At 39.4% G+C, this 27,334-nt stretch overlaps 1 protein-coding gene across 2 annotated transcripts in view; it reads right to left on the bottom strand.

Annotated features, from left to right (window-relative positions):
- The window catches only part of RXFP2 (relaxin family peptide receptor 2), a 63,672-nt gene that overhangs the window by 9,424 nt on the left and 26,914 nt on the right, over positions 1–27,334 (bottom strand). Inside the window, exons 6-16 of one of the 2 annotated variants that reach the window (XM_055244287.2) lie at positions 18,510–18,581; positions 17,815–17,886; positions 15,718–15,789; positions 14,578–14,649; positions 11,442–11,513; positions 10,450–10,521; positions 6,727–6,798; positions 6,543–6,614; positions 4,813–4,884; positions 1,958–2,187; positions 902–1,312 (exon numbers count right to left, since the gene is read on the bottom strand). In XM_055244287.2, the coding sequence (XP_055100262.2) occupies positions 902–1,312; positions 1,958–2,187; positions 4,813–4,884; positions 6,543–6,614; positions 6,727–6,798; positions 10,450–10,521; positions 11,442–11,513; positions 14,578–14,649; positions 15,718–15,789; positions 17,815–17,886; positions 18,510–18,581 (1,289 nt within the window). The remainder of the gene's footprint in view (positions 1–901; positions 1,313–1,957; positions 2,188–4,812; positions 4,885–6,542; positions 6,615–6,726; positions 6,799–10,449; positions 10,522–11,441; positions 11,514–14,577; positions 14,650–15,717; positions 15,790–17,814; positions 17,887–18,509; positions 18,582–27,334) is intronic. The other variant, XM_055244288.2, reaches the window with a different exon arrangement.

Here is a 27,334-nt window from a genome sequence, read left to right as displayed (position 1 = left end):
ATAGATAAATGAGAGGAAGGGGAAGGCCCTAGAAGTTATGAGACCAGTAAGGGATAAGGTAATAATTCAGGGTTGAGGGAGTAAGCTTTCCAACCAAGGCAACAGCAGTGGGTAGAGACTGGAAGGAGCAGCAGCAGAAGCAAATTTTGAAGAAAAAGAAAGGACAGAAGAGCTTGTTGGCTCCTTGGATGGGAAGAAAAGATTAGAAGAGAAAGTCAAAAGAAGATCACCCCAAAGAGAGGACATGGGAAAGGCCTTGATTTTAAGCAGGAGGGATACATATTAGAAAATAGAAAAAAAGTGTTTTTAACTTTAAAGGGCTAAACTTGTCATTCATTTCTAAAGAACACAGAGTCTTCTTTTCCAAGTATTAGAAAGAATTGAGAAAACTGGAAAGGAAAGAGCTTTATTAAGCATCCTTAGATTGCTGACTTAACAGCTGCATTTAACAAAGGCAATAAACCTTCCTGGTATTTCCATTCAGATATCTCTTACTTGTCAGTTTCCTGAGTTTTATTATTATTTATTTAACTCATAACTAGATTGTAAAAAAAAAAAGAGTTTAAATAACTTGGTAGGTTTACAGGATGAGGCACTAAACTGGAATTCTTCCAGCTCATAGTCGTTTCATATAAACATGAAATCAAAGGATCTTATGGATAATAAAAAGATCATCCAGAGATCCTGGTAGCATATATTTATTTTCCACACTAAATATTGTCTAACAAAAAGTTTAATAAAAACTTCAATAAACACAGTAGTAAAAACTTTTTTTGTAAAAAAGGAGACAGTCTTGACTATATTACCTCACTTTCTGAAACAAACAACTCCACCTTTGCTGAAATTTAAAGTATTTCTAGCAAAATCATGTTTTTCTAGGAAATGAAAAAATATAATTTACCTAGGAAAATTCCAAGAGAATACACTTTGCTTCCAATATCTTCTGTTTGGTCATAATAAAGTGGGAAACATACTCCATTTTTCCCATAAAAGTTTCCAAAATAATCCTCATTCCAAAAGGGAATTACAGCTATTAAAAATCCCGCCATCCAGATGCAAATGAGGATGACTGAGGTCTGCCGTTTTCCAGGCCGAATGTTACTGAAGGGGAAGACAATGACCAGGAACTTCTCCAAAGTCAAGTAGGTCAGTAGCAGGACAGAGACTTCGGTGGACAGCATGGCCAGGAACCCCATGAGGCGGCACTGCACGCTCTCCATCCACAGCAAGGCATACTTCTGATACTGCCCTCGGTATTTTATATCGAAAAAGCCAACAAAAAATAAGTAAACACCCATCAGGCAGTCAGCACCTGTGGAAGAATCGAAACAGTGTATGTCATCAGTTTCCAATGTCTCTGTTTTAGTTTTCTGATTAAGTCTATTTCCAGATTTTAATTTTCTAATTAGATCTAGTTCCTTTCATCTTACGTCAAATAAACTAATGTAAACCTCTACCAGAGTACCAAGAAGCGAGTGGACTTAAAAATCTGTAATATTTCTAAAGTACTACACTATGCTTTTATTTTGTAGTTTAAAAAAATGGGAATGGGAATTTTCTGGAAGGAGGAAGGACTGGTTGTTAAACAATTAACATATAGTATCTTCAGAGTTAATAAAGGGAGTCATTTTCTGGGCCTAATGAGCTTAGGTATCGTTGTAATTGAAGTTCAGCTTAGTTTTATCACCCACAAAACTTTAAAATCTGTCACTTGACTCACTGGTTCCCTATTAGCCCATTCCCAAGACATACTCCTGAAAGCAGGCCACTGTAAGGTCGTACAACCTAAAACAAAGCCATAAACAGCCAGAACTTTTATATTTAGAACAAAAAATGTGCCCAGGATGTATAATTCACATTAAATGCCATTTGTTGAAAGCCAGTAAATACATACATATGTCTAGTGCACAACTCACAGAAGATACCCTAAATCTACTTATATTGGAAACATACTTACAACAAAGGATTTTGATGGACATAGCGTGAGTTGTGTTTTCAGCTTTAATGAAAGATCTCATGCCAATGACAAAAAGATTTCCAAAGCAGGTAATGAAAGCTATAACCCAGACAAATATTCTGAGGATATTGTTAGCCAAGAGGTCCTCAAATGAAGAAATGCCGTCCGTCAAGGGCATACATATTCGGACATGGGGAGCATAGGAGCAGTATCGAAAGTTTTTGAAATAACTAAAGTCAAAGGGAAAAAAAGTGTCACTTTGCGGCAATGATACAGAAACTACAGTTGCAATCCTATCGAGGCTGCAACTCCATGCTAGGTATACAACTTCACTAGGTTTGTTTATTTTTGCTTAGTAGTGTTTATATAATTAAAGAGTTCTTCATGAAATACTAGGCAGTATCCTTTTAAAGATGAGAAACCTAAAGGACATAGGAATTCAGTAACTTGGATGAGGAGAGTTTGGGAGGACATGAAAATTTGAAATCTCAGGGGCTCTATGTTCCCTGGTCACATTGGTTTGTTGATTATTCTGTAAGGTATTATGAAAAGTGGATTATCCTTGTCAAAGTGATCTCCAGGAAACTTTCAGGAGCTTGGGCTTGGGAAGGGAAAAGCCTGTTGTTGCTCACCTAGAGCATTTCTGTCTTGTCCTGAGTTTTAAACACTGAGGTCTACTGACTTTAACTAGCCTCCTCTTCCCTGACACTGGCAGGAAGGGAGGACCTCTGACGCTAGGAAAATACATTCTCACTGGATCTGGGAAGAGAAGCAGCTGCCTTAAACACAGATTTCTTACCAGGGTCTGGAAGGGCTTAATTTCTATGGGAAAATAAGTTTGTTTGTGGTCAATGGAGTTGGGATCTCTGGGCACAAGGCATCTGGAAGTGCTGGAATTGGTGAGGTCATTTGGCCATCGCCATCCCTCAAACCTGTGTGTTTAGAATTTTCTTTCATAAAACTTACTCTATTTGTATTCGTTTGCTACTTCTTTCAGTTCGCTTTTCTGCTCTTTGCTGTCAGTTTAATTCACTTTTTGTTATTTCTCAATTCAGTTTCTAGACCAAGGCTGCCTGGCATCAGACCCCTGGCTGCCTGCACCACCTCGCCTCTTACCCTGCAATGCTTACTCCACCCAGATACACACCCTCAGACAAGCCGTGCTCATGCCCTACTCAGAGCTTTGCTTTTGCTTATGCCCCTGCCTGGAAGATTCTTCCCCTGGATACTGCCGGGGCTGCTTTCTGCCTCCACTCAGATCTGCTCAAATGTCACCTCACTCCAACTTCCATCCACCTCACCTCAGTGGTAATCCTCAATCCTCCTTCTATCCCTTACCTTGCTTTATTTAAATCTGTAGCACTTACTCACTATTTACTCTCTTGCTCCTTTACTCTCTGGTTCCCAAAGCTAAGTGGAAGCTCTCAGGCACAGACATCCTCTCTTTTGTTCATCATTATGTCCCTGGTGTCTAAAGCAGTGCCTGGCACATGTAGGTACTCAACAAATACTTCTTGGATCAGCAAGTGGATGATGAATAATTTAGCACTGGGTGTGTCAGGAAGAGATACAGGAGGCAATTCTTGCCTTCAAGTAGCTTACAGTTCAGCTTCCTAATATCTGGCATCCAATTAAAGGAACCTGACCTATAATGAACTCTCTTTTCTTCTCCTTCCCTGGAGTCCCTGGCACACACTTGGCTTGACTTCTTGGTCCTTTTAGGATTCCATTATATCTGCTATCTTCAGATGGAACCATCTAGCATCTCTCAGTGGTTCAGGGCCCCCTTGCGCTGTGACCACACTACTTGTTGTCAGGTGAAAGGGATGGGGGTGACAAGGTGGGGATGTTTCAATAAATAAAGGACAAGGAATATGAAAGAAGAGTAAGCAGGTTACTTAGTAGGGAAGTAACTAAGCTAATGTGTTTTCTCTTAATTGTTGACCGCTTCTTGACCTTGGCCTGAGGTCTATATTTAACACAGCAGTTTCTCCATCACGTTCTAAATAGGTTGCATTTCTCTATTCTAAGAAGACCTCATATTCTGCCTACAACAAGGAAGTGATATCCTCATTAAATATTTATCTAATAGTGCCACAGAAGAAAACGAACAAAACCATGTGGAAATGCATCAAACACTTGTCTTTTAGTAATCACACCTACTGCACAGACATAAACAAAATGTTCTCCCGAAAGAGCACCTTCACAGCAACCATTTCATCCACTTGCTGCACCCAACTTGTAATCTTACATTGAATCCTCCCTATTTTTGTAGATAACAATGGTTAATTTTTGAAATCATGAACACATAGATTACACAGTTGATAAATAATTATGAACACATATATTAATACAACTTACACAGTGCACTTTAGCCAAATATACTAAAGTGACTTATCAAAAACTACTATAAAGATTAATTACCTCCATTTTGTAGTGCACTTAGTAACAGTAACAACACCTGTAATTTATATAGCACCTTTCTTCCTAAGGGCTCAAATCTTAGAGCAGCCGACTGCTCATTCATGAGAGGTGAATTAATGTTTCCAGGTCGCCTGAGTACCATTTAGCCAGTGACTTCATCTTGTGTAATATGTGGCATTCTGGTACCCTGATCTCTTATTGGGCCTCAATTGGATAAACAGCGTGTTTCCAGAGAGAAGGGTCATTCATGTCGGCACATCATAATTTTGAACTCTATTTGAACAGGGACCAAAGGTGACAAAATTAAAAAGTTCTCAATAAAATGACTTTTGTTGCATAGAAACACATTGCAGTGATACATTAGACAGTTTACAGGAGATAATTTGAAACATTTTACCGTGCTTCCTCCTCCATTTTTTATATATACGTACATGTGAGAAAGATTCTTCATGGGTTGAAACATTCGTGTGTTTATATTTGGAATCTCTATCCTTTCCAGGTCTCTGGAAAATACACACAATAGGTTTAATGTTGTTGAGATGAAATGTTTTAATAATTGCATTCTTCATCATATCCGAAATATAATGCTTCAAGATCTTATGTTACCAATGCGAATTAGGATGAAAGTTTTACAGTACACTATCTTAGAAAATGGCTGTTTCTATTTATGCCTCCTGCAGTTTAGCACTGATTGTGTCATTTCACATGCAGAATTACATTCTAATAGAACATATTCATTTCTTTGATTTAAGAATGGCAGTGGTAATTTGTGTAATTATGAAATTGGATCTGTAGTTTGATTTTATTAATATAAGTAATGCCATAGGAATTAGAGGGTTTCATTCAGGAGATGATATTTCCAACCTGAGAGCATCACTGAAGTGAGTTTTGTGAGAATCTGGATTTAAATATGATCATTTATTCCTGGCCTATGTGTCTTTAGGATGGGAAACCATGAAGGTAGCAAAAGGAACTCCAATTCAGGAGTCTTCTAAGACACCAGTGGTATGTCTTAGAATTCCTTTAATTAAATTTAAGTTAAATTTAATTAAATTCCTTTAAATCCTTCAGGCCCCATAAAATGTCCTCAAAGGGATCCAAGGATCACTCCTGTTCTCTTAGTTGACCTCAATGCTTGCTTCTACAAATGTGGACACTTTGAAGATCTCTTTAGGATGGTATGAATTAAGAGCTGCCATGTTCTCGGGAAGCAGATAGAGAGAGACGATCTAAAAGGACAGAGGCCTTTTGCTTTTAATGTTTATTTTGAAATATGTCTGATTCTCACTTGGTTTCTTTTTGACTAATCCGAATAAAGATTTCTCAACATAGTTCTGAGTTTTCCTTTGCCCAAGGAGTCCTTGCTTTTTAGAAGTCAGAAATGAAATCTGAGAAAGCTGTTATACTGCTGAGTAATTGCGTGGCCCCTCTCACAGGAGACTCTAAGCCCTTTCTAAAGGTTTAATTTTCCTTTTTTTTTTTTTCCCCCTCTGGCTCTCTCCTTGACTTGTACAGTTTCAGCTTTATATGGATTCTGTGATTATTTGATTAATAACCTATAGCATCCTGAAGAGCAGAGGCCACCGTACCCCAAGTGATAAAACAATGCTTTATGTAAGTTGGTGGCTAAGACATGTTTGTGAAATAAATGGGTAAATAAATCGTAGGAAAAAAAGAAAGACCGGGCAGGCATGGTGGCTCACGCCTATAATCCTAGCACTTTGGGAGGCCAAGGCAGGTGAATTGCCTGAGCTCAGGAGTTTGAGACCAGCCTGGGCAACACAATGAAACTCCGTCTCTACTAAAATACAAAAAAAGCAGGCAAGTCTTTACATAATTTGTTTTAACCAAACTTTTAGAAACAAAACTATTGCAAATTTAATTCTTTGTGAAAACTGTAGGATGAGATTTTGCCACATGAACCCAGTTTTCAAGAAGGACATTCTTGAAAACTTCTTCAAGTACAGAAATGGACATCATACATGTTGAATGGTAAATAATGAGGCTTATTTGTCATTCAGTATGTACTTGATGGGATCAGTGATATTCACAATTGTCTGAAATGCATGCTCCTGTGTGCAAAATACCCATTTAAAAATAAATGTGTCTCTAAGTACATCCACTAAAATTATAATCAATATAATTGTAATATTTCACTTACAGAGACTGAAGTTGTTTAAGACTTTCAAACTGGTTCTTGTGAAGATACATAAGAGGATTGGATGACAGGTTCCTTTTTTTTTTTACCATTAGATGAGAGAGGAAAAGAAGTTTGAAGGTATTATTATTTTGGAAGCCCAAAATGTTGCCCTTTAAATCTGATTATGGTGAGAAGTAGAACTTACAGTTTTTGTAGAAGCTTCAAGTCTTTAAAAAGGTGAGGTGATAGCTCCGTTATCGTATTGCTAGACAGATCCCTGTTGACGACAATGAAAACCCAAAGCAATTACTTTGGAAGTAAATGACAGACTTATTACTCCTCACAATTATCATCATCCCATTTGATGTAACAGACAATATGAATCCAATTTAACCAACCTGATAACTTGTTACACAACAGGGCCGTATGAGTCAGCCAAACGGATACGGTTTCCAACACTTACAGACATGTAACACTTTGCTCATCCAGTTCCTATCTGGAATTTCCTCTTACCCTCTCTCCAACACATTCCCAACCTGGCTTTCATATCTACTTTGGTTAATTTCCCCTGCTCTAGGTACTCTTTGTACACTTCTACTCTTCATCGTTCTATGATTGACACTTGCTTCATATATGTGGCCTCTTGTTTATCCAACTACAGTTTTCGAGGTCAAGTCTTGCATCTTTGATTTATTTTGCATTCCAACCAAGACAATATTGTCCACTCAGTATCTGCCCAGATAATCTTGAGTAAGTTCACACGCTTTTAATATGTTCTTCTACAGGACTATTTTTGCAGAAGAAATTGCAAGTTTAGAATTAAATATAATAGGACTGTCCAATCTAGACAGAATCCTAAGAAAATGACTCTACAAAATGTGGAAAAGAGACCTGTTAAAATCAGAAGAAATGAATCTTTAAGAGTCCAGAGTATTTTTCTGAGTCAGAGAAAATGTTAAAGATAAAACAGATATACAGCTGCCTAACTAAGAGTCAAACAAAAATGATCTCTTTTGATACTCTGGAACTGCTGATGGATATGTGGGAGTTACAAATAACTACGACTTAGCTCTTTCTGTAAAGAAGCTTACATTTAGAGTAGCAACTGGATAAAAACAAGGAAAGAATCAAACAGGTGCTATTATTGAAGTGCAGAGAAAACATAGAGGAAAGAGTCATCGGTCTTGGCCTGGGACATTAGAAAGTGTTTGAAGAAAGCTTGATGATTTTAGGTGGGGTAAAAGCCCACCTAAAAGAACAGCTTCTCAGGTGGGTGTAAAAAATGATCTGAACCACAGATGCTTGGAATTCAGTGACACTTTCAGGACTCAGGAAGTGATCCAACATGGGTGGAAGATGGAAGATATAGGGAGAGGTAGAGGACATCATGGAGAGTGTGTGGAGACAAAACAGGAAAGCCATGCGTGCGCTTCAAGGCAGTAGTTTTCACAGTAGAGTCCAAGCATCCAAGTCCCCAAGGATGCTTATAAAAGGAGCACATCCCTGGGACCCACCTTGGAACTATCACATCAGACTTTCTGGGAGGGAGCCTGGTAACATGCATTTAAGCCAACATCCCATGTGATTCTTCAGCACATTAATGTTTGAGAACTGTGTCAAGGACTTTGCTAAACACCAGGCAACAAGGAGTGAGAACATTAAGTAGGGCAATGGCATCATTTGCTCCGGGTTATGGAATGATTATTCTGTCAGAAGCATGAAAGACAGGCAACAAGACCTGGGAGTTGGGGGAGGAAGACCAGGCAGGAGCTTCTACATGGACCAGGTGAGAGCAAATGAGGGTTAAGGGGACAGAGCAGGGCTCAGGGTCTGGCTGAACATGTGTTAAGAGAAAGTTGGAGGGAAACAGAATGGTCTTCAAGCCTAGCTACCAGGAAGGAGGCACTGAGATGGCAAGTCCAGGTGAAGAATCTGGCCATCGGGTCGGGGTCTCTTGTTAGTTTTGTTTCAAATGGGTTGCTTTTGAGGTGCTGTCGTGACACCAAAGTCTGAAGTCCTGCAAAGTGAGATGTCTCATCTAGTCCTCCAGATGAGAGGAGCACACCTAGATCTCAGCCCAGAAGGGAGACCACAGGTGTGCACAGGCCAGAGAGAGCCTGACAATAAAGCAGTATGATGATGATCTCATATACCTAGAAAATGCCTTTCAAAGGCTTACCTAGAAAAATAAAGCACACTCTTTTGGAGGAAAGGACTTCGGGGTCTCAAGTACTTGTGCTTATTCCTCCCTGGATGGGTTTGTTGTCATGAAGGCACAGTAAAATTGTTTAACATTTGTAAACTCAAGACATATGAATGCCTTGTTCAAGTTAAGCCTACCAGCTTCTGAATTTCTTTTAGCTTTCTAGGCTAAGTGAATTGCAGTGGATCACTATAGATCTTAATAGCAAGTTGGCATCTCTTAAGTGGGCTCTTATTTTTGGTGTGCCTCTGCCTATATGTAGGATGAGAAGAGGGTTAGGAAAATTTTTAAAATATGGACTCTGTACCACTGTTTCCTTATGTTTATATATAAAATACCTATCTGGGTCAGGCTTGGTGGCTCACGCTTGTAATCCCAGCACTTTGGGAGGCTGAGGTGGGTGGATCACTTGAGGCCAGGAGTTCAAGACCAGCCTGGCCAACATGGTGAAACCCTGTCTCTACTAAAAATACAAAAAAAAAAAAAATTAGCCGGGCATGGTGGCAGGTGCCTGGAATCCCCACTACTCAGAAGGCTGAGGCAGGAGGATCACTTGAACCCAGGAGGCAGAGATGGAAGTGAGTGGAGATCGCGCCATTGCACTCCAGCCTAGGTGACAAGAGCAAAAAACTCCATCTCAAAAACAAAACAAAACAAAACAAACAAACAAAAAACCCCTCTGTTTGTCCTGGGTTATTCCTCTACCCCACCATGCAACCCAAGTCCACAGTCATCCTCCACAGCCTGGGCAGGAATGCCCTGGGAGGAAGTCTTTTCTGAGTGAGCTGCCTTTAAGTTTTTGCCATAAAATGATCATACTTTCAGTTCTAATGCAGTACCTTGCACATACCAGGCACTTCATAAATATGTGTGGATTTGATTTACGATGCTCATTAATTAGATTGAATTACCTTAACTATTCATGAGTTATTTTTTAGATTACTCTTATTGAGTTATTTTCTCCAATCGTTTCTGGATTTCAAAATAAGGCGTAAAGAATGGGGAGTGGTTAATTCAGAAATTAATTTCCATTTTAAGGCCTCAATCAGAAAGATGAGTTTTCTATCCTAATCACTGCTATGTGTAACATAACAGACTTAATTTTAACTTCCATTGATACACAATTATGTGGGGAGCAATGAATTAATAGCGAGAGAAATGATTTTAAAAGGCTTAGATCCATAAAACAAATATTTGAACAGAAAAAATTCACATGCGCTCTCTGAATATTTTTTTCAGTGAGCCTAACCCTCATTCTCAACATTGAGATTTGCTTCACCTGTTATATATGTCATAATTTCTCAAGGAATAGTAAGCATCTTTTTTCCTTTGTTCAGTTATAAGGAATTAATATTATTTCAGTTAGTCAGTTATTCATTATCAAACATTTATTGGGAATTAACTATACTCCAGCCAGTAGAAAGAAATGACCCCTGTGTTTAAGAAGCCATGGAAAACTCATTTACTCCCAAACACACATAAATAAGAAATCACCCAAAGAAAACAAGTAGAGAAACTAGGGTAGGCTAAATCCATATTTAGCCCACTGTCTGATTTGAATGTGCTTTGGACTTCAGGATAATGTTGGTTTTCTTAATTGATTTTTAATATCCAATAGTCTACAGGATTTTGATTGCTACTAGTGGCAAAGCAGTCTCACTAGTCATTTAAATTTATAATCTCGGAAGAAGCAATCATATTTTCCTAGTAGACGACGCTACTTACAGTTCTCCTAAATTTTTTAATGAAGAAAATGTCTTCTCTGGAACAAAACCAATTTGATTTCTAGGCAGAAACCTGTAAGACATGGCGAGAATCAGCATGTGGGTTTGCGTCTGCTGTAGTAATCAGTTCTCATTGGGAGAGGCCACTGATCCAGGCAGAATTTTATAAGCCTCCTTTGAAGTCTTCAAGGGAGGCGTCTTTTGGAGTGGAACCTAAGGCAGGACTTTGCCACCACGGACATCCCCATGTTCTCTTCAGGAAGTGCTGTCATGAGCAATTCGAGGTCCTAAGTGCGGTCTAGAAAGCTGCATTTTGTCTGGATCTAATTATTTTAGAAAATGTCTCTTTTAATTTTCCTTTTCCATTCTTTTTCCCAATCATCCATCCAGTCAACAAACATCACTAAGTGCTTACTAAATGTGGAAAACTATAATTAAAACAAAACCAAAACACTCATGTTTTGAAGCTTTCCAGCACGAATGCACTGATTGACCAAACCATCTGCCTTCCCGCCCCCATAAAAAATATAAACAGCGATCAGAATCATGAGGCAGAATCTTTGGCCAATCAGAATGCATTAGATGTTTTTCCTTTTAGATGAAATTATGATTTTTTTTTTTACTTTAGGGAGAAGGACATCAAATGGTAAGAGTCATTGGCTAATCATTGTACAGCTAACCCCTTTCACATGCATTATTTCCCTTCCTTGGTGACCATGGGGTTAGGAAACTGGAACTTTCAGGTCCCAGTTCAGCTGAGAAGGTACACAGAAATAAAGATGGCACATGATGTCCCTAAAGGGTGGGCACCTTAACTTGAGGCTCAGCCCCAACATCCAAATCAATAAATCAGTGTGTGCATTTTCTAGCACTGCAGTGTCAGACCAAGGCTGTAAACAAAACACTACTTTAAAATTCTTTGTCAATGTTTTCTTTTTAACTTCCAAATATATAGGGTTTCCCCTCATTTAGTGAAGTCCATTGTATACTTACAGCACTGTGAGCGAATCACACGACAGAAACGTAGAATTTGTGAGATACTTTATTCTATTGCCTTCCAAATCCCTGGAAGTCATGGAGGAAAGATACTTTTAATATTTTTTGTACAAATCATATGCTTAGAGATACTTTTTAAAACAGTTCTCAAGTTTATATTTACTTCATTCCAGTTGTTACTATGCTTTCCTCCTAATTATTGCAAGGTTAGTATAACTAATATTATGCTTCTTTCCCCCTTCCAACTAATGTTAATAAAATTAAGGAAAGGGCAGCCTAACACTGAGTGAGTGTCTTTCTGTGCTGAATGCTATGCTATTAATTATACTATTGCCCAAACCATCATAAACTACCATTGATTGGGCTTTTATGGTGCCAGGTGCTGTTGTACATGCATCACACAGCACTGCCAAATTGCTGCTATTATCCCCCATTTAACATAAGAGAAATCCGAGGCTTTTGGTGATTCACCTTCCTTCTGGCCACACAGCTAGTAAGTGGTAGAACTGACCCAGCCCAGATCTGTCAGAATCTAAAGCCTAGCACTTAACTACGATGTCTGTGGCGTCATTGATCATTACATCCTCACATTCCCTCCAACATCAGGTAGATGTTTTTGTCTCTGTTTTGCTGAAGGAGAATCTCGGGCCAAAGTTATCCTGTACATACTGAACACCAGAGTCAGGATGTGAATCCCGATCTGTGTGATGCCAAAGTGCAGGCTCTTTCTATGATGTCTGAAGGACGCTAATGCCAAGGGAAATGCTGCTCAGAATGGCAGGGACACAACCTCAGGCCCTGCCTGGAACTTGCTAGAAATGCAGATTCTTGCCCAAGACCGACTGAATCAGAAACTTTATCACTGAAGTCCAGCCATCTGTGTCTCAGCAATTTCGCCCATTGTTTACGATGCACGCTGACGTCTGAGAAACACTGCTGGGGAGATTTCATTCTGCCAGGTAATTCTGCAGGTCAGTGGCATCCCACATACGCAGACAGCGCCCTCCGGAACACTCTGACATTCCCGCTTTGAGCAATGCGGGGACGAAGAAACAGCCCATTTTTCTGCCAAGTCTCCTGATTTCTCTTCATAGTCAGCTTCTTACAGTGTTCCCCAAATATGGCAATAGCTATTTTTCTGCTTCTGAACTTTTCTCATAGTCACACTAAAATCACCACTCCCTTTGTCATTTTAAGAAAATCCTGTTTTAAAACTATCTTGGAGATTTGTGTAGGAACTTGAGATGTACATTTTTCACACAGTATACTGTGATTAAAAATAACAAACACCATACTCTCCTAAAAATCCAAATATTGTGAAATAGAATGGAAAAAGTGTTTTTCATGTTCTCAGAAGTAGGACACTTTGGGGTTGTGGGAGCAATTGTCCAACTTGACAGCAAGTAAGGGAAAAGGAGAGGCCTCCCCAGGACAGGTTTTCTCTTGTCTGGCCGCTCAGCTTCCTATCCTCTGTGTTGAAAGGCTCTCGGTTGCAATCAGGCTGTCTTGCTACCTATGCGTTTTTATTGCGTGTCTATTTTTTCCCAAGTGTTTGTGGGAGCCCATTGTGAAAATGAGTGTCTCAGGAACCCTGAGCTCTGAGCCTGGTTCCTCACCTCCTGCTGACTGATGCCCCTTTTGGGGAGGGAGAGCAGGCTGAGCCCCCTGATATTTTTCTGCTACCTTTACTCTTTCCTGTGTTTTTCCCATTGTGTATATGCACTTGTTTAGTTTCTAAGTATTTTCTTTTCACCTATTCTTATTCTCATGGTGTTCAGGTCATCATTTCCGTTTTTAATAGTGGCACACTTACATGAGACCTCTATTGCTTTAGAAGCCTTTTGACAGCATATAATTAAATAAATACATAAAAATAAACATCAGAAAATAAACACACCACCACCTAATAGTGTTGTAACAAGAGATTTTGAGGTTAGTTTAGAGAGGATCAAAAGCTGAAGTACTAAAACTTTATCATCTTATGGGTCTTGAGTTCCATGATTTGACTGAGAGGAGTTCCAGCAGCGGTACCATCAGCATTTTCACGGAACAGGAAAGCAATAGACGTGACACTCCTGGTTGTTGCAGAAGACCGTGAAGGTGTATGTGGCAGGGAATGGTGGGTAATGGTGGTGAAGCTACGACGTAAATTAAATGAATGTTTTAAACAGGTATTGGTTAAAAGCTAACAAGGAGTGGAAATGGTTTAGTACATCCATCCTAACAAAGGCTTATTGAGCACCTATTATGTACTGGTCATTGTCCTAATGCTGGGGTAGGAAATCATATGATAGGTTTCTGCCTTCCCAGAATTTATGGAGCAGTACAGAAGACATAAGCACGGAGGAGAGTGGATCACCTGAGGTCAGGGGTTGAAGACCAGCCTGGCCAACATGGTGAAACCCCATCTCTACTAAAAATATAAAAATTAGCCAGGCCTGGTGGTGCATGCCTGTAATCCCAGCTACTCGGGAGGCTGAGGCAGGAGAATCACTTGAACCCAGGAGACAGAGCTTGCAGTGAGCCGAGATCGCACCACTGCACTCCAGCCTAGGTAACAGAATGAGACTCCGTCTCAAAAAAAAAAAAAAAAGACATAAGCCCAATGACTATATGGTGATAGTACCCTGAGATAAGGATGAGGTGTAGAAAACGGGCAGTGTGGTGGAGTTTTGTACATGATGCAATGTGTGGGAGTACATAGGCGACTGCTGAAACTGGTTGGTGTGTCAGGAATGGCTTCCTAGAGGTGATGTTTAAGTTGTCTTTTGAAGGAAATGTTTAAGTTACCCAAAAGAATAAGGGAGCAAGACTTTTTAAGTCCAAGGAACAATATGCTTAGGGAATTGACTGTAGGAGCAGTAGTTTGATACATGCATAGGAGGGTTAGGGACAGCATCTAGATGGGGTAAGGAATGGAAAATGAGGGTCTTGGATGCTCAAAGGGAACGTCAAACTTTACCCTCACCCTTTGGGAACCCTCAAATAATTTTGAAACTGGGAAGGTAATATGATCAGATTTTGGTTTTGGAAAGAAATTATAGATTGACTTTCTAGGTAACCTTGAATTAACTTTATGGCTAGTTTCCTTAATCAGGGCAAATAACAAATTAATTCCTAAATAAATACTCACACCCAGTTGAGTTGAGGCATTTGGGCACACATCTGCTTGGGAAGAGCTTCTAAGTAGTTATTAACCATAGACCTTTACACAAAGAAAATGTTAATTAGAAATAAAATGATATTACACTTTTAGGACAGTCTTTTTATTATTTTAAAATTTCAAAACTTGCATGCTAAAATTAATATCTTACGATGATAACATACATAGCTATTTCAAAATGGTCTTTAAAATATGTGTATGGCAAAGATTAGGGAGCAGATGTTGTCAAAGAAACTATGAATGCATAAGTATGATACATTTCCTAGGAATAGATGTTACACAGTTTAATTTTATGAGATGAAACAAAAGTATATATTGGGTAATAATTTTGAAGTTCATGGTAATTTTCCTTGTAAACTTCACGTTGTGATCATTTCCAGTACCATACATCCAAAGTTTCTTCTTAAGGGCATCATTAATCATTTATAATATTAAAGGGCCACATTGAAAACTGCATTAAATTGGAGAAGTGACAGTAGGGGGAATTTGGGGAAAGAAAACAACTCATGAGCATGTTAAGTTGCACGATTAATTTATGATATTGTGGTTCCTTTTGACAAATGGAAAAATAATGATGTTATGTGATCAATTGTAAAGGAACATAATAATCCCCTGCTGATAAATCATTCCAGTGTGTTAATAAACAGTGAAAATATTATTGTGAGACAGCTCTCTTGGTAGGACAAAGATTTTGAAAGTTTCAATGAGTCTCACTGGGCAAAGGCACATTTTCCTCCATTAAAAATGGAGTTGGAGATGAACTCCTGGGAGATTCTGAGAAAATATAAACATAGTTAGGATATGAAAATTAATACAATCTTTGGTCAACCACTGCAAATAAAAACATGCCTTAGTACTAAAGGAAATTAAAGGGGATAGAAAAATCAACTAGTAGGCTTAAAATATTCGTTATGATCTGGTCAGCTCTTCCCTTTGAGCCATGGCCAAGAAGTATTATATTAACAATAACTGTGGCTGGAAACACAGGAAAAGTTTTGACTAATACAAATTTTTGTGGGCTTGATTTTTTTAAAGGTTCTTTTTGTAAGCTAGTGCTAGATGTCATTGCAATGTATCGAGAGATGTATTGAAAAGTTGATGAATACTTACAGGAAAAACAAGGAATTTAATCCCGTAAACAAGCGCTGTGAAATTCTGGTTATTGGATTGTCATCTAGAATTCTGACAAAATGTATCAAGAAACATTTCCAATATTAGAGACATTTGTGAAATAAAACCTGCCTCCCCTGAATACCTGGCCTACTCCTTTGTGTGCTTCCATACTTGGCTCACCTGTCCCTTCCCTGAGAGCTTTTCCTTCCCTCTGTGGGTTGGAGCAACTCTTTCCTCCAAATTCCTACAGCTTCCATCCCACTTATCAAGTTAGATCCTGATTGTTTTGCTTTCTCCCTGCTGCTTCCACCTCCCGCTGGACTTAAAGACCCAGGTTGTATCTGTCACCTCTGGGTACCTGGGTCTGGCACAAACTCCATGTATTGAATGCATTTGGGCTCCATAAGTGCCTTAACCTACTGATTGGCTGAGCTGAAGGATGAATGAAAATATAATTTTTAGGAAATCATAGAGGGTTCTTTGGTCTCATGGTGTTAAACTGATGTATTAAATAAGGTGTGTATAAATCAATGGATGGATGTCACGCTATTCATGAGGAACTTTCTGGGTGAAAGAGGGAAATTATTTGCATATTCAAACTACTGTTTTAAACTATATTTTGTAGAAGAAATTAGAGTAAGGGGAAATAGGCCTCTATTCCTCTTGTTGCCTGTGAAGCCAGGTTGTGTTTCCTCTTACTTGCAGTGGTTGGTGAGGGCAAGATTGGGAGAAGGGAGCCACATTGAGCACCTACTATATGCCAGGAGCGTTGCATGTGGAACTGTGTAACTGTTATGTGATATAATCCTCACAACATCCCTCTTAAAAACAAATTATGATTTACAGATGAAAATAAAGAGGTCTAGGAAAATTAAGAAAGTTGCCTGGGCTGGGTGTGGTGGCTCATGCCTGTAATCTTAACATTGAGAGTATGAGGCAGGCAGATCGCTTGAGCTCAGGAGTTGGAGACCATCCTGGGCAACATGGTGAGACTCACCCCGTCTCTACTAAAAATACAAAAAATTCACTGGGTGTAGTGGCTCACACGTGTAGTCCCAACTACTCCAGACTGAGGTGAGAGGATTGCTTGAGTCCCAGAGATTGAGGCTGCAGTGAGTCGAGATTGTACCAGTGCACTCCAGCCTGGGTGACAGAGTGACACCCTGTCTCAAAAAAAAAAAAAAAAAAAAAAAAAAGAAGGAAAGAAGGAAGGAAGGAATGAAGGAAGGAAGGAAAGAAGGAAGGCAAGCAAGCAAACAAGAAAGAAAAAGAAAGAAAGAGAAAGAGAAAGGAAGGAAGAAAGAAAGAGAGAAAGAAAGAGAAAGAAGAAAGAAAGAAAGAGAAAGAAAGAAAGACAGACAGACAGACAGACAGACAGAAAGAAAGAAAGAAAGAAAGAAAGAAAGAAAGAAAGAAAGAAAGAAAGAAAGAAAGAAAGAAAGAGAAAAGTTGCCTGGAAGACTAAGCGTGGGGCTAAGGGCCAGGCATACAGAAGGGCCTGGATGAAGTTGAGGCCCTGGCTTTTTCCACTAGACCAGGCCAACCTGCAGAAAATGGGCAAACAATACAGAAAGCTTTCTAACCACCCCTTGTGTATTTTCCTGGTGAAAGCACAGACATCTGACGTGAGGTTTCTTGGATCAGAGCTGGTGGCTCAGTCTGGAAAGTGGTGAAATACTACAAGCTATTATGTTTTCAGACTTCTCTCTGAATGCTCTGGAAAGCAGAACAAGTTCTTAACTTGCTTACTTTTCAGTGCAGTGGTTTTCAGCAGAGGTCAATTTTTCCTCCCAAGGGACATTCGGCAATGTCTGGAAACATTTTTAGTTGTCACGACTCTTGGGAGAAGGGGTATACTACAGGCATCTAGTGGGTAGAGGCCACAGATGGTGCTTAGCATCCTAAAATACACAGGCACATAACCACTACTTGACATGATATTGAATTGCATGGATAAGGTTCTGCAGATTATATGATAATCAGGAAAGTAAGTATAAAAATAAGATATGTCAAATAGTGGAAACTATATTAGCACTGTTATATATCATCAAGACTATGATCCTTTATGGGAGAAAGAAGAATTAGAGTACTTACAGCCAAGTTAGCTGATGTAAGTCTTTGAATATTCCAGGTCTGAGAGTTGTGATGCAGTTGTGGTTGAGATATCTACAAATAGCATGGGTGAGTTAATTAGGCAAACTCAATACCCCATTTTAGTCACATATAATTAGAATATGAGCCACTGATGATGATTATGAATATGGACATCTGCATCTGAAAGTACTCGGCTGAATGAGCAGAGGGGGCAAATTCAAGGGGTATCCAGAAGGTACAGATAGCCACAAGCCCAGTGTGTGCAACACCAGGGCCAGGGCAGAGAAAGTGGTCCTAAAATGTTTTGGGATATTACATCATGTTAGATTGTAAGGGTATAATAACTAAGTATGTGGGGCAATTTTTGCTTTTGTCCTTTTTGGTGACATCCTTAGTAGACTAGCATTTTAAGAAAATACATAGCAAGTTAGCAAGAGTTAGAAAAGAAATAAAATGCTAAAATATTATGGAAGTGACCCAAGCTAGAGAAGACAAGGTTAAGGAGAACCTTTATATGTGTTCTGGTAAAGATAGGAATCTTTTAATTCTTTCAGTGTAATAACTAATCTAAGTACTTTGTGATAACATATTCCTCCCATTTCCCTACAATCAAGTCGAGCCTTGAAAAAGTACCATTCTATCCTTTTAGTCTTTACTTAAAATTATACCTACAATATGAGAAAGAAGTTACTCACAATATTTGCAGATTATATAATCCAAAAAATGCTTTCCTGGATATGTGTCTAATGCAATTATGCTGAAGAAATCTGGTAGGAATAAGATAAGAGAGTCAGGTGATTATAGTTTATGGACTATATCAGGTTGCTGAACATATTCTCCGCTTTCTTTACCTGAAGACAATTGTGAAATTGAAGTACGAAGTCCTGTTCTCATGTTGGGGATATGTTGTCAGTGAGAAATGGCTACGAACTAGCCAATGCTTTCCTCATAGTACTCATGCAACGAGATTGAGGCATCTCTGATTCATACCACTGAACTCCAGTGTGATGTGTCTGCGGAAGGATCTAGTCTTGTTTCCACAAACTGGAAGTGTGGTGACCGACCTGTTCTGACTGGCAGGAGTTTCTGGCCATGGGAGACTAGCCAGCATCACACTGCTGAACTTTCTTCCTCTTTGTGCACAGAGATGCACCTTTAACTCCTCATTTATCTTTATTCTATTCCCATGAAATAAAGGAGAGGGCAAGTTTTAATTCTTTTCTATTTCATGATGCAAAGTGAGAAGGACAAGGCAAGTTAGGTACTCAGGATGTCAAAGGACATCAGTAGTTGAACCAGGGCAAGTATGCCAATTTCAAGTCACAGGATCAGGACTGACTTAACCTCTGAAGCAACTTAACAATACAGTATTGATTCCGTAATTGCGCTGTCAGGAGTATCTAAGTAAATAATTTCCATTTGCTGTCTTCATTGTACAATGGGAAGTTAGCTCTGAATTCCTGTTCTCTGAAGGCTCTCAGGGGCAGGCAATACCTACACTAATAGTAACAAATTGTTACATAGTCTTTTGAATGGCTTCCATTTCTCTTATTTTGGTTTGAATTGCTTCCTAAACTATTACACAGCGCTGTTTCATTGTTATGATATTCTACTGCAAAACTATTTGTAGATCACATGCTCGTTTGACATTTGGCTATACTGTGAATTTTGTTATACCATGATTATTTCCTAGCAGAGCTCCCCAGCCTTTGTCTCTGAGTCACGATTGTGTTATAAGAATGCCAGGATAGTGACTCTTTCAGACCTCAAGAGAGCCAGGTAAAGCCAAAATTGGAGTGGTTACCGGAGGTCAGGAAGGGGGGAGATGAAGGGGGACAAAGAATATTTACTACCACTAAACTGTACACTTAAAAATGGTAAAGATGGTAAAGCATATATATTTAACTTGAATTAAAAAAAGAAAATGAAAGTAAATAAAGATTATTAGAAAGGAAAAAGAAAGCCAGGACAGGCTTCCAGTTATCAGCAGACACAATCTTTTACCCCAAGTACTTTACAAATATGGTCATTTTCCCTATGTTCCTCCATATGCCAAGGGTTGGCACTACAAAGCATTCCATCTGTGGTGATATGCAAAGCAACAGTGTCAATCCTGCAAAGTAAACTTGAAACCCAGTGTGACCTTGTGCCATCTTAACCCCCATTCCCGGTACCATATCTGTGGGGAGATGCTTCACAGAGCAGCATACATTCTGCTTTTGGTTTAAGGTTCTGCTATGAATAGGATGAACTCACACAGATCAGTATTTGTTTTAGCATTTTCAGAGCCTTGAGACTGATGCAATGAAAGTTAATAGGATGAATTATGTTACAGTAGCAAATGAAAATAGAAAAAGAGCAAAATACTGTATTGTAGGTATATTGAAGTTTCTCTTAAATATACAATTCACTGCTTAACTAATGCTATTTACATTTTATTCAAGATGATAAATTCAAAAATGGAATGTATATTTTACCTACATGTTGTCACATCTTGAAGAGATGAGTGCAGTTGCAAATTGTGAATTTGACCTTACGCTTTTGTCTTGTAAGTCAAGGGAAAAAAAGAGTAAAACCAATGATCCACACAACTCATCTGATGTGTACAACCTATCTCCCTTCACTGACATCAGTTAAAACACAAACTCTTAAATAACGAAGAGCTTCTAGTCTTCTATTTAGTTAGCTGGTTGCCACCCCATAGAGAACTGTAGTCCCTCCTACGTTCCATGTCTCAGATTTAGGCTGCTGAACTTGAACTCCATCCTTTAGTCTCTGCTGTCTTCTTTGCAGAATAGTAGCTTAAAGAATGTGTGGGGATATTTGGAAACATGACAACTTGGCAAGTGGTGCCCTTTTTTTTATTCAGAGCTGAGATATGAGCCCATTTAATATACTTTACACTGAATGCCTTTTCGAAGGATAACTTACAGGTTCATGAATTCCTGCTGTTTCAGCTGTCAGGACTTTTCAAGCAGAAACACTAGGAATTTATGTACCCGGAACTAAAGCAAATAAATGCTTTAATGACATGCATGTTTATAGGCTATTTTTGAATGTGCCATTTTGTATTCAAGAGCCAGGCAGACACCTTGAATTTCATTTTGTTACCAGTGATTTTATTTATTTATTTATTTATTTATTTTATTTATTTATTTTTTTTTTTGAGACGGAGTCTCGCTCTGTCTCCCAGGCTGGAGTGCGGTGGCGCGATCTCGGTTCACTGCAAGCTCCGCCTCCCGGGTTCACGCCATTCTCCTGCCTCAGCCTCTCCGAGTAGCTGGGACTACAGGCGCACACCACCACGCCCGGCTAATTTTTTTTTTGTATTTTTAGTAGAGATGGGGTTTCACCGTGGTCTCAATCTCCTGACCTCGTGATCCGCCCGCCTCGGCCTCCCAAAGTGCTGGGATTACAAGCGTGAGCCACCACGCCCGGCCTCAGTGATTGCATTTGACAAGAACCCAGATTAAGAAGGAATTCCTAATTTATAAAAGGTTTTGTTACAATAAGGAGGAGAACTGCTGTTTGTTTCCATGGTAGCAGTGATAAAGTATTATAGTCAATCCCATAAATTGTATTTTATTTCTCTGAAAGGTCATTTGAAACTGCATCCACCCCCAATTTAGAAAGGCCTGACATTTTAAAAGATTATTAAAATGAATAAACTGATCAATAGTAAAAACATTCAGATCAGTTAAGCAACACTTATTCATCTGGCAATTAAGATTTAATTTTGATTTAGGAATTTGTTTTTTTTTTTTTTTGGATGCCTAAATGACCTCAACTCCACTGTGAATATTTAGAGCATTCCAGACTGGAGACTCCCTTGACATTAAATTTGGTGATCTTGCAGGACAATAGTCCCCAACTTTTCTGGCACCAGGGACCAGTTTCATAGAAGACAATTTTTCTTTTTCTTTCTTTCTTTCTTTTTTTTTTTTTTTTAAGACAGAGTTACACTCTGTCGCCCAGGCTGGAGTGCTATGGTGAGTTCTTGGCTCATTGCAACCTGGACTTTTTGGGTTCAAGCGATTCTCCTGCCTCACCCTCTTGAGTAGCTGGGACTACAGACGCACGCCACCACGCCCGGATAATGTTTTTGTTGTATTTTTAGTAGAGACGTTCACCTTGTTGGCCAGGCTGGTCTCAAACTTCTGACCTCAACAGATCCACCTGCCTCAGCCTCCGAAAGTGCTGGGATTACAGGCATGAGCCATCGTGCCTGGCCAATTTTTCCATGGATGGAGAGGGGGGATGGTTTCAGGATGATTGAAGTGCATTGCATTTATCCTTAGATTCTCTTAAAGAGTGCACAACCTAGATCCCTTGCATGTGCAGTTCACAATAGTGTTCACACTCCTGTGAGAATCTAATGCCACTGCTGATCCGACAGGAGGAGGCAGAGCTCAGCTTTGCTTGCTCGCCCGCCACTCACCTCCTGCTGTGCAGCCCAGTTCCTAACACGCCACAGACTGGTACCGGTCCGTGGTTCAGGGTCTGGGGACCCCTGGCATAGGATATATCCCAATACAACTTAAATATGCAGATTAACTTTATTAACTCAATACAGCCTAAAACACATATTTGTGCATGTCTGTTCTCTGCTCAAACAGAATAAAATTCAGATGCCTTAGCTGGCATACAGTCAAGATTCAGTGACCTCTCCGGCATACGCTCCATTATCTCCTGTGGGGATGCCTTTCCTTTAGGCAAACTGCCTGTTCACTCTCTTCTCAACATCCTTTGAGCATTTCTGCTTATGTTTCTTTCTTCTCCCTGGTGAAGATGCTCCCCACCTTCTCTTTAGTTCTACATGTTAGTCCTACCCATCGTTCATCCAGCAAATACTCATTAATCCTTATGGGTTTCTTACTAGGTATGCTATGACACAGGCCTCAGTAGACTAAGAGAGAACCAGGAGGACCGTCCAGCCCATGAGGAGGGTATGGTGGTCAGAGAGTTGTTCCTTCGAGAAGGAAAGTGAGGGCTTCATGAAAATAGAATTGTAGTTGACCCGAGTCATGTGTAAAAGTCAAACAGTAGAGAATACTGTGGCAATAAAAATGGGTATCTAGTTGGAGAAGCAAGAAAGTGTTAAGGAAAGTCTCAGTTTGCCTCCTGAAACCTGTTTTATAATGTTGTGAGATAATATAAAAGGAACAACTGCTTATTTCTCAACTCCTACTTTGTTCCTGTGTTCTGGATCAAAGAAGATGGTCTTAGGATTGAAGCAAATGGAAAGGCTATATGGCAGGTCAGTGAAAGCCCAAGATGGTAGAAGGTGTTAATCAAAATTAATTAAAGCCCTCTGGTTTGGAAATTTTCTCCCAGAAATTAAGAAATGCCAAAAAATGAGAACATCAAATTATGATCAATTGCTGAGGAATCCAGAGAAAGGATGAGCAGCTGGAAAGTAAAAGATGGCAAATGTAGTCTTAAGTTCTCACAACGGGAAGAAGTTGGTTTCACAAGCTGTAGTTGGATGAGCTCAATGCTGGTCCTGGGAAGATCGTAGAACAGGTGAATATGATGCTGCTTTGTCTATGCCTCAAAGAGAAAGTGATCAGGAGGGTTCACAAGAAATCACATGGCAGACCAACTTCATATTCTTCTTTGAAAGACTGTGCAAAACTATGTGGTAAACATTGTTACATGTGTACTGGGCATCGATCAAGCAGTTTTATAATTTTTTATGGACAAAAGAAAGAATGATACATATTCTTATCTGAAGGATGATGATGAAGGAATATAGAAAGACAATTTAGTGCTGTTCTCTTCAATATTTTACTCCATGACCTGGGTGAAGGTAGTTGATCTTATTTGCAGATGACATAATTATGAGAGGAGTAGTGACTGTGATGGAAAATACAAAAAGACCTTCACACTCCGGTAAGAAAAGCTGATTCTAACAGGATGAAACTGACTAGGGATGTATTTAAGGACCCACGACTAATTCTCAAATGCTAAGTGCATGAGTACAAGATGTAGCACACACATCACTTAGCAGCAACACATGTGGCATGGGATTAGAAATTATAGATCACTAGGAGTTAAGAGTATCAAGAAGTCATCAAAAGAGCAATATAATCATAGGGCACATAGAGTGCAGAAGGAAAGGGATGCGAGTTCTTACCCGTTTGCCTCGGTCATGTTACAGTGATAATAGTACATTTATTTTAGATGTCACCCATCAAGACAAATGTAGGCAAATATGTGCAGATTACTGTGACCAGAATGAAGAACAGATTTGAAACTATGTCCTTTGCGGAGGATTTAAGGAAATGAGGATACTTAGGGAAGAGATTTGTGGTGTGGTGGAGGGTGATGATAGCTAGTCTTAAATATCTGTAGACATATGTAGAAGACTGATTAGATGTGTTCTGAGCAGTCTCTTGAGGGTAAATTTAGGAATGATGAGAAGCTTTAGAGGCACCTTGAGCAGTAGTAATGTGGACAAAATTATTAGTGAATTGCTTGAAATTCCATTTCCCCAGCACCTTCTAATCCTCTTTCTGGTTTACTTTTAGCCCTCACCACCACCTAACAAATTATATATTTTAAACTTTGTTCATTGACTATCTTTCTTGCTTGGAAATTAAGCTCCACAAGCTTAATTTCATCTGTGGCTTTTCATCTGTGTTGTTCATGCTGTATCCTTGGTGCCTAGCACCTTGTAGGTATCAATAAATATTCATCACAGGAGTGAATGAATATGTGGGTCTTGCTAGCTGCTGCTCTCCTACTACCAGATACCAAGAGTTCTGGCTGAGGCCCATCTGGTTTCTTCCTCCCCCTGACATCTTTTCCTGGGGATGGTTTGGTATTTGACACATTTGTTATTTAGGTCATTGTATGAGGATTGGGAAGAAAAAGGTAAGAGTAGATGTACAGGAGGGACAAGAAGTCGGACTGGTGCTGGGGGCTATTTTTCTGGGAGTTTGGAAAAGAGCAGGAGGAATTGAAGAATGTGGATAAAGGGGATGGGGAGGAAAGGAGATTTAAGGAAGCATTGTTGAGCTTATGAGCTGCTCTAGGATATTTGAGTATAAAGAACTTGAGTATTTTCAAATCAAAGTTTACTTACTGGGTGGTTTCATTGATAATAACACATTCTGAGCCTGGACTATGTGGGTGGGCTTCCAAAGGAGCATGGTCAGAAGGTTTGGGTTTGAGGCCAATCTCTACTACTTGCCAGCTGACTTTGGGCAAACAACCTCTCTCCCCAAGTGGCTTTCCTCATTCCTGAAACTGCTGTAACGGTGTCTGCCCCACCTCACACTTTGGGGATCAAAGCCAAAATGAAAATTCCAAATATTGGGAATCTTTGTAAACTTTAAAAAGTGGTAGATGGCTGTAAGCAATTGTGTTTTATCCTCCTGTGCTTTATCTTACATATAATAGATACTTGGTGAATATTTATTGATGAGAGTCTCATAACCTCTTTTCTGTTAGTCTCTGGGAAAATTAAATTGCCTGCAAATCATCAAATAGCAGCTTGCATGGGGAGAAGCCCTGTCAGGTGATATTCAGGTTATGATGTGGTGCCTGTTTTCTCCAACAAAGTAGAATTAGACATTTACTTGGAGAAATTGCTAGCTAATCTTGGCAATAAAGGTTAGTCTCTATCTTTTTTCACTTGGAAAATTGTGGACCTGAATTATTAAATTGCTTCTATATTCCTCTCTTCAGTGGGCTAGCAGGGCCTGGGACCACAGGGGGAGATATTGGCATAGAACACAGTTATGAGTTAATAGACCAAGGAAGGACGTGGCCTGAGAAGTCTAATTTTAACCCTCCTGCTTGAACCTCTAGCGACCCCGCCCCCTCCCCAGAAGTCAGCTTGCCCCAAATTAGGGGGCAAAACATATACAAGGGAATTCTACATGGGGTGGGACAGTCTGTGCTGGTAGAAATTCAGTTGATTGCTACAACAATTTCTTTCCCTCTTAAGGTTTCCTGTTATGGTAAAGTAAGCACTATCTTGGACATCAGAAGACATTGGCTCTAATTCTGGGTCTTCCACTTACTAGTTGTAGATCTTAGGTGAGTCATTAACCATTGCAGACTTTAGTTACTTAGTGTATAATGAGAAGATTAGATTAGAAATTCTTAAAACTTCTATGACTCTAGAAAATAGAATTTCAATTGCTATGAAACAAGAATTCTGAAACAAAAATCTCTTCCCTTCCTTTCTGCTAGTGCTATTTTATTTTTCCTCCCACATGTATTATTCAGGCATTACAAAGATGACATTGATTCATCTAGTGAACATGTTGTGATTTTAGGGATTTCTTGGAAGACTAGGAAGAATGTGGTTAGAATTTCCTCTCTAGAGGAATCTGGACATGCAGAGCCAATGCATAGCTACTCCAGTATGACAATGACATGACCACATACCCACATACTTTAGGATGAAGCAACAGGTCTGAGAGCAGCCAGGGTTTACAAAGGCCACAATCAAGCCCAGGTATGATTGAGTATTGATATTCACACAAGATTCTACCTCGTGGACTTCCATTAGCTACTTCTTTTCTTGTATGAGGAAATTTGTACCTAAATTCAGGAACACAAAATCCTTGATGGTATTTCAAACCAAATATGTGTGCCCAGTATCAGCAAAGATTCAGATAATTTTTGTTCCTGGATTTTCATAAATTTCACATTTCTAGAAACTTTTCTCCTCTATGCTGGATATTGAAGGATAAAACAATAAGATGATGGTACCGCCAAGGGGGCTTGCAGAGTGTACAGCATTCTCTTGCTAATTTTGTTATCTAGTCTAATGATCATCTCAGCAGGTATAGCCCCTCCAGTGCGGCAGAGCAACTGGCCCAGAGGGACTGACAGACACCGATCCAACTTACAAATGACTGATACACAAACTTGAATATTCTCCATTTATTAATGAGAATAGAAAGCATCCCATCCCACTTACAGGAATGCTCTTATTCTCTATGCCATGCAACTTTTCAAATACTTTAAAATGAAGACGTTGGGAAACTAAATTCATCATCCTAAGGTTGCTTGGTGAGTAGGGAATCAAAGCAAAGGGATTGTTCATGAAAATTGTGGTGGAGATTGATGGTGCATCCTGACCCTCCAAGAGAGATCATCTCTAGGGATTATATTTCCCAGTTCCCAGTTTTCTTTGTTGGATGATTTTGGAAGCATATTGGCCCTTCTTTGTCACAGAATACCTTCTCTGCTGATCACGTCCTATTTATTGGCATTTTCTTTCCTCAGATATATTAATATCACTGATTGCACAACTCCTGTGTTTTCACTCCTAACACCCTGGGGGATATCTGTACCCTATCATTATGTATCTGAAATGATCTGATTGTTCTTGTTTATGCTGTCACTCTTTTTTTTTCAAGTGAAAAAGTGCCTCTGAATCTGCAATGTCATTTTCCCAATATCTTGAGGAAAATAATGGAACTGTGTATTTTCCTATTGAGATGTTTTACCTTGACTCCAAGTTAATTCTCCGAAAAAGTTTAAATAAAATGGGTTCAGC

Source organism: Symphalangus syndactylus, chromosome 15 (genome assembly GCF_028878055.3).
Source record: "Symphalangus syndactylus isolate Jambi chromosome 15, NHGRI_mSymSyn1-v2.1_pri, whole genome shotgun sequence".
NCBI lineage: Eukaryota > Metazoa > Chordata > Mammalia > Primates > Hylobatidae > Symphalangus > Symphalangus syndactylus.
This window is presented reverse-complemented; position numbering and strand designations above follow the sequence as displayed.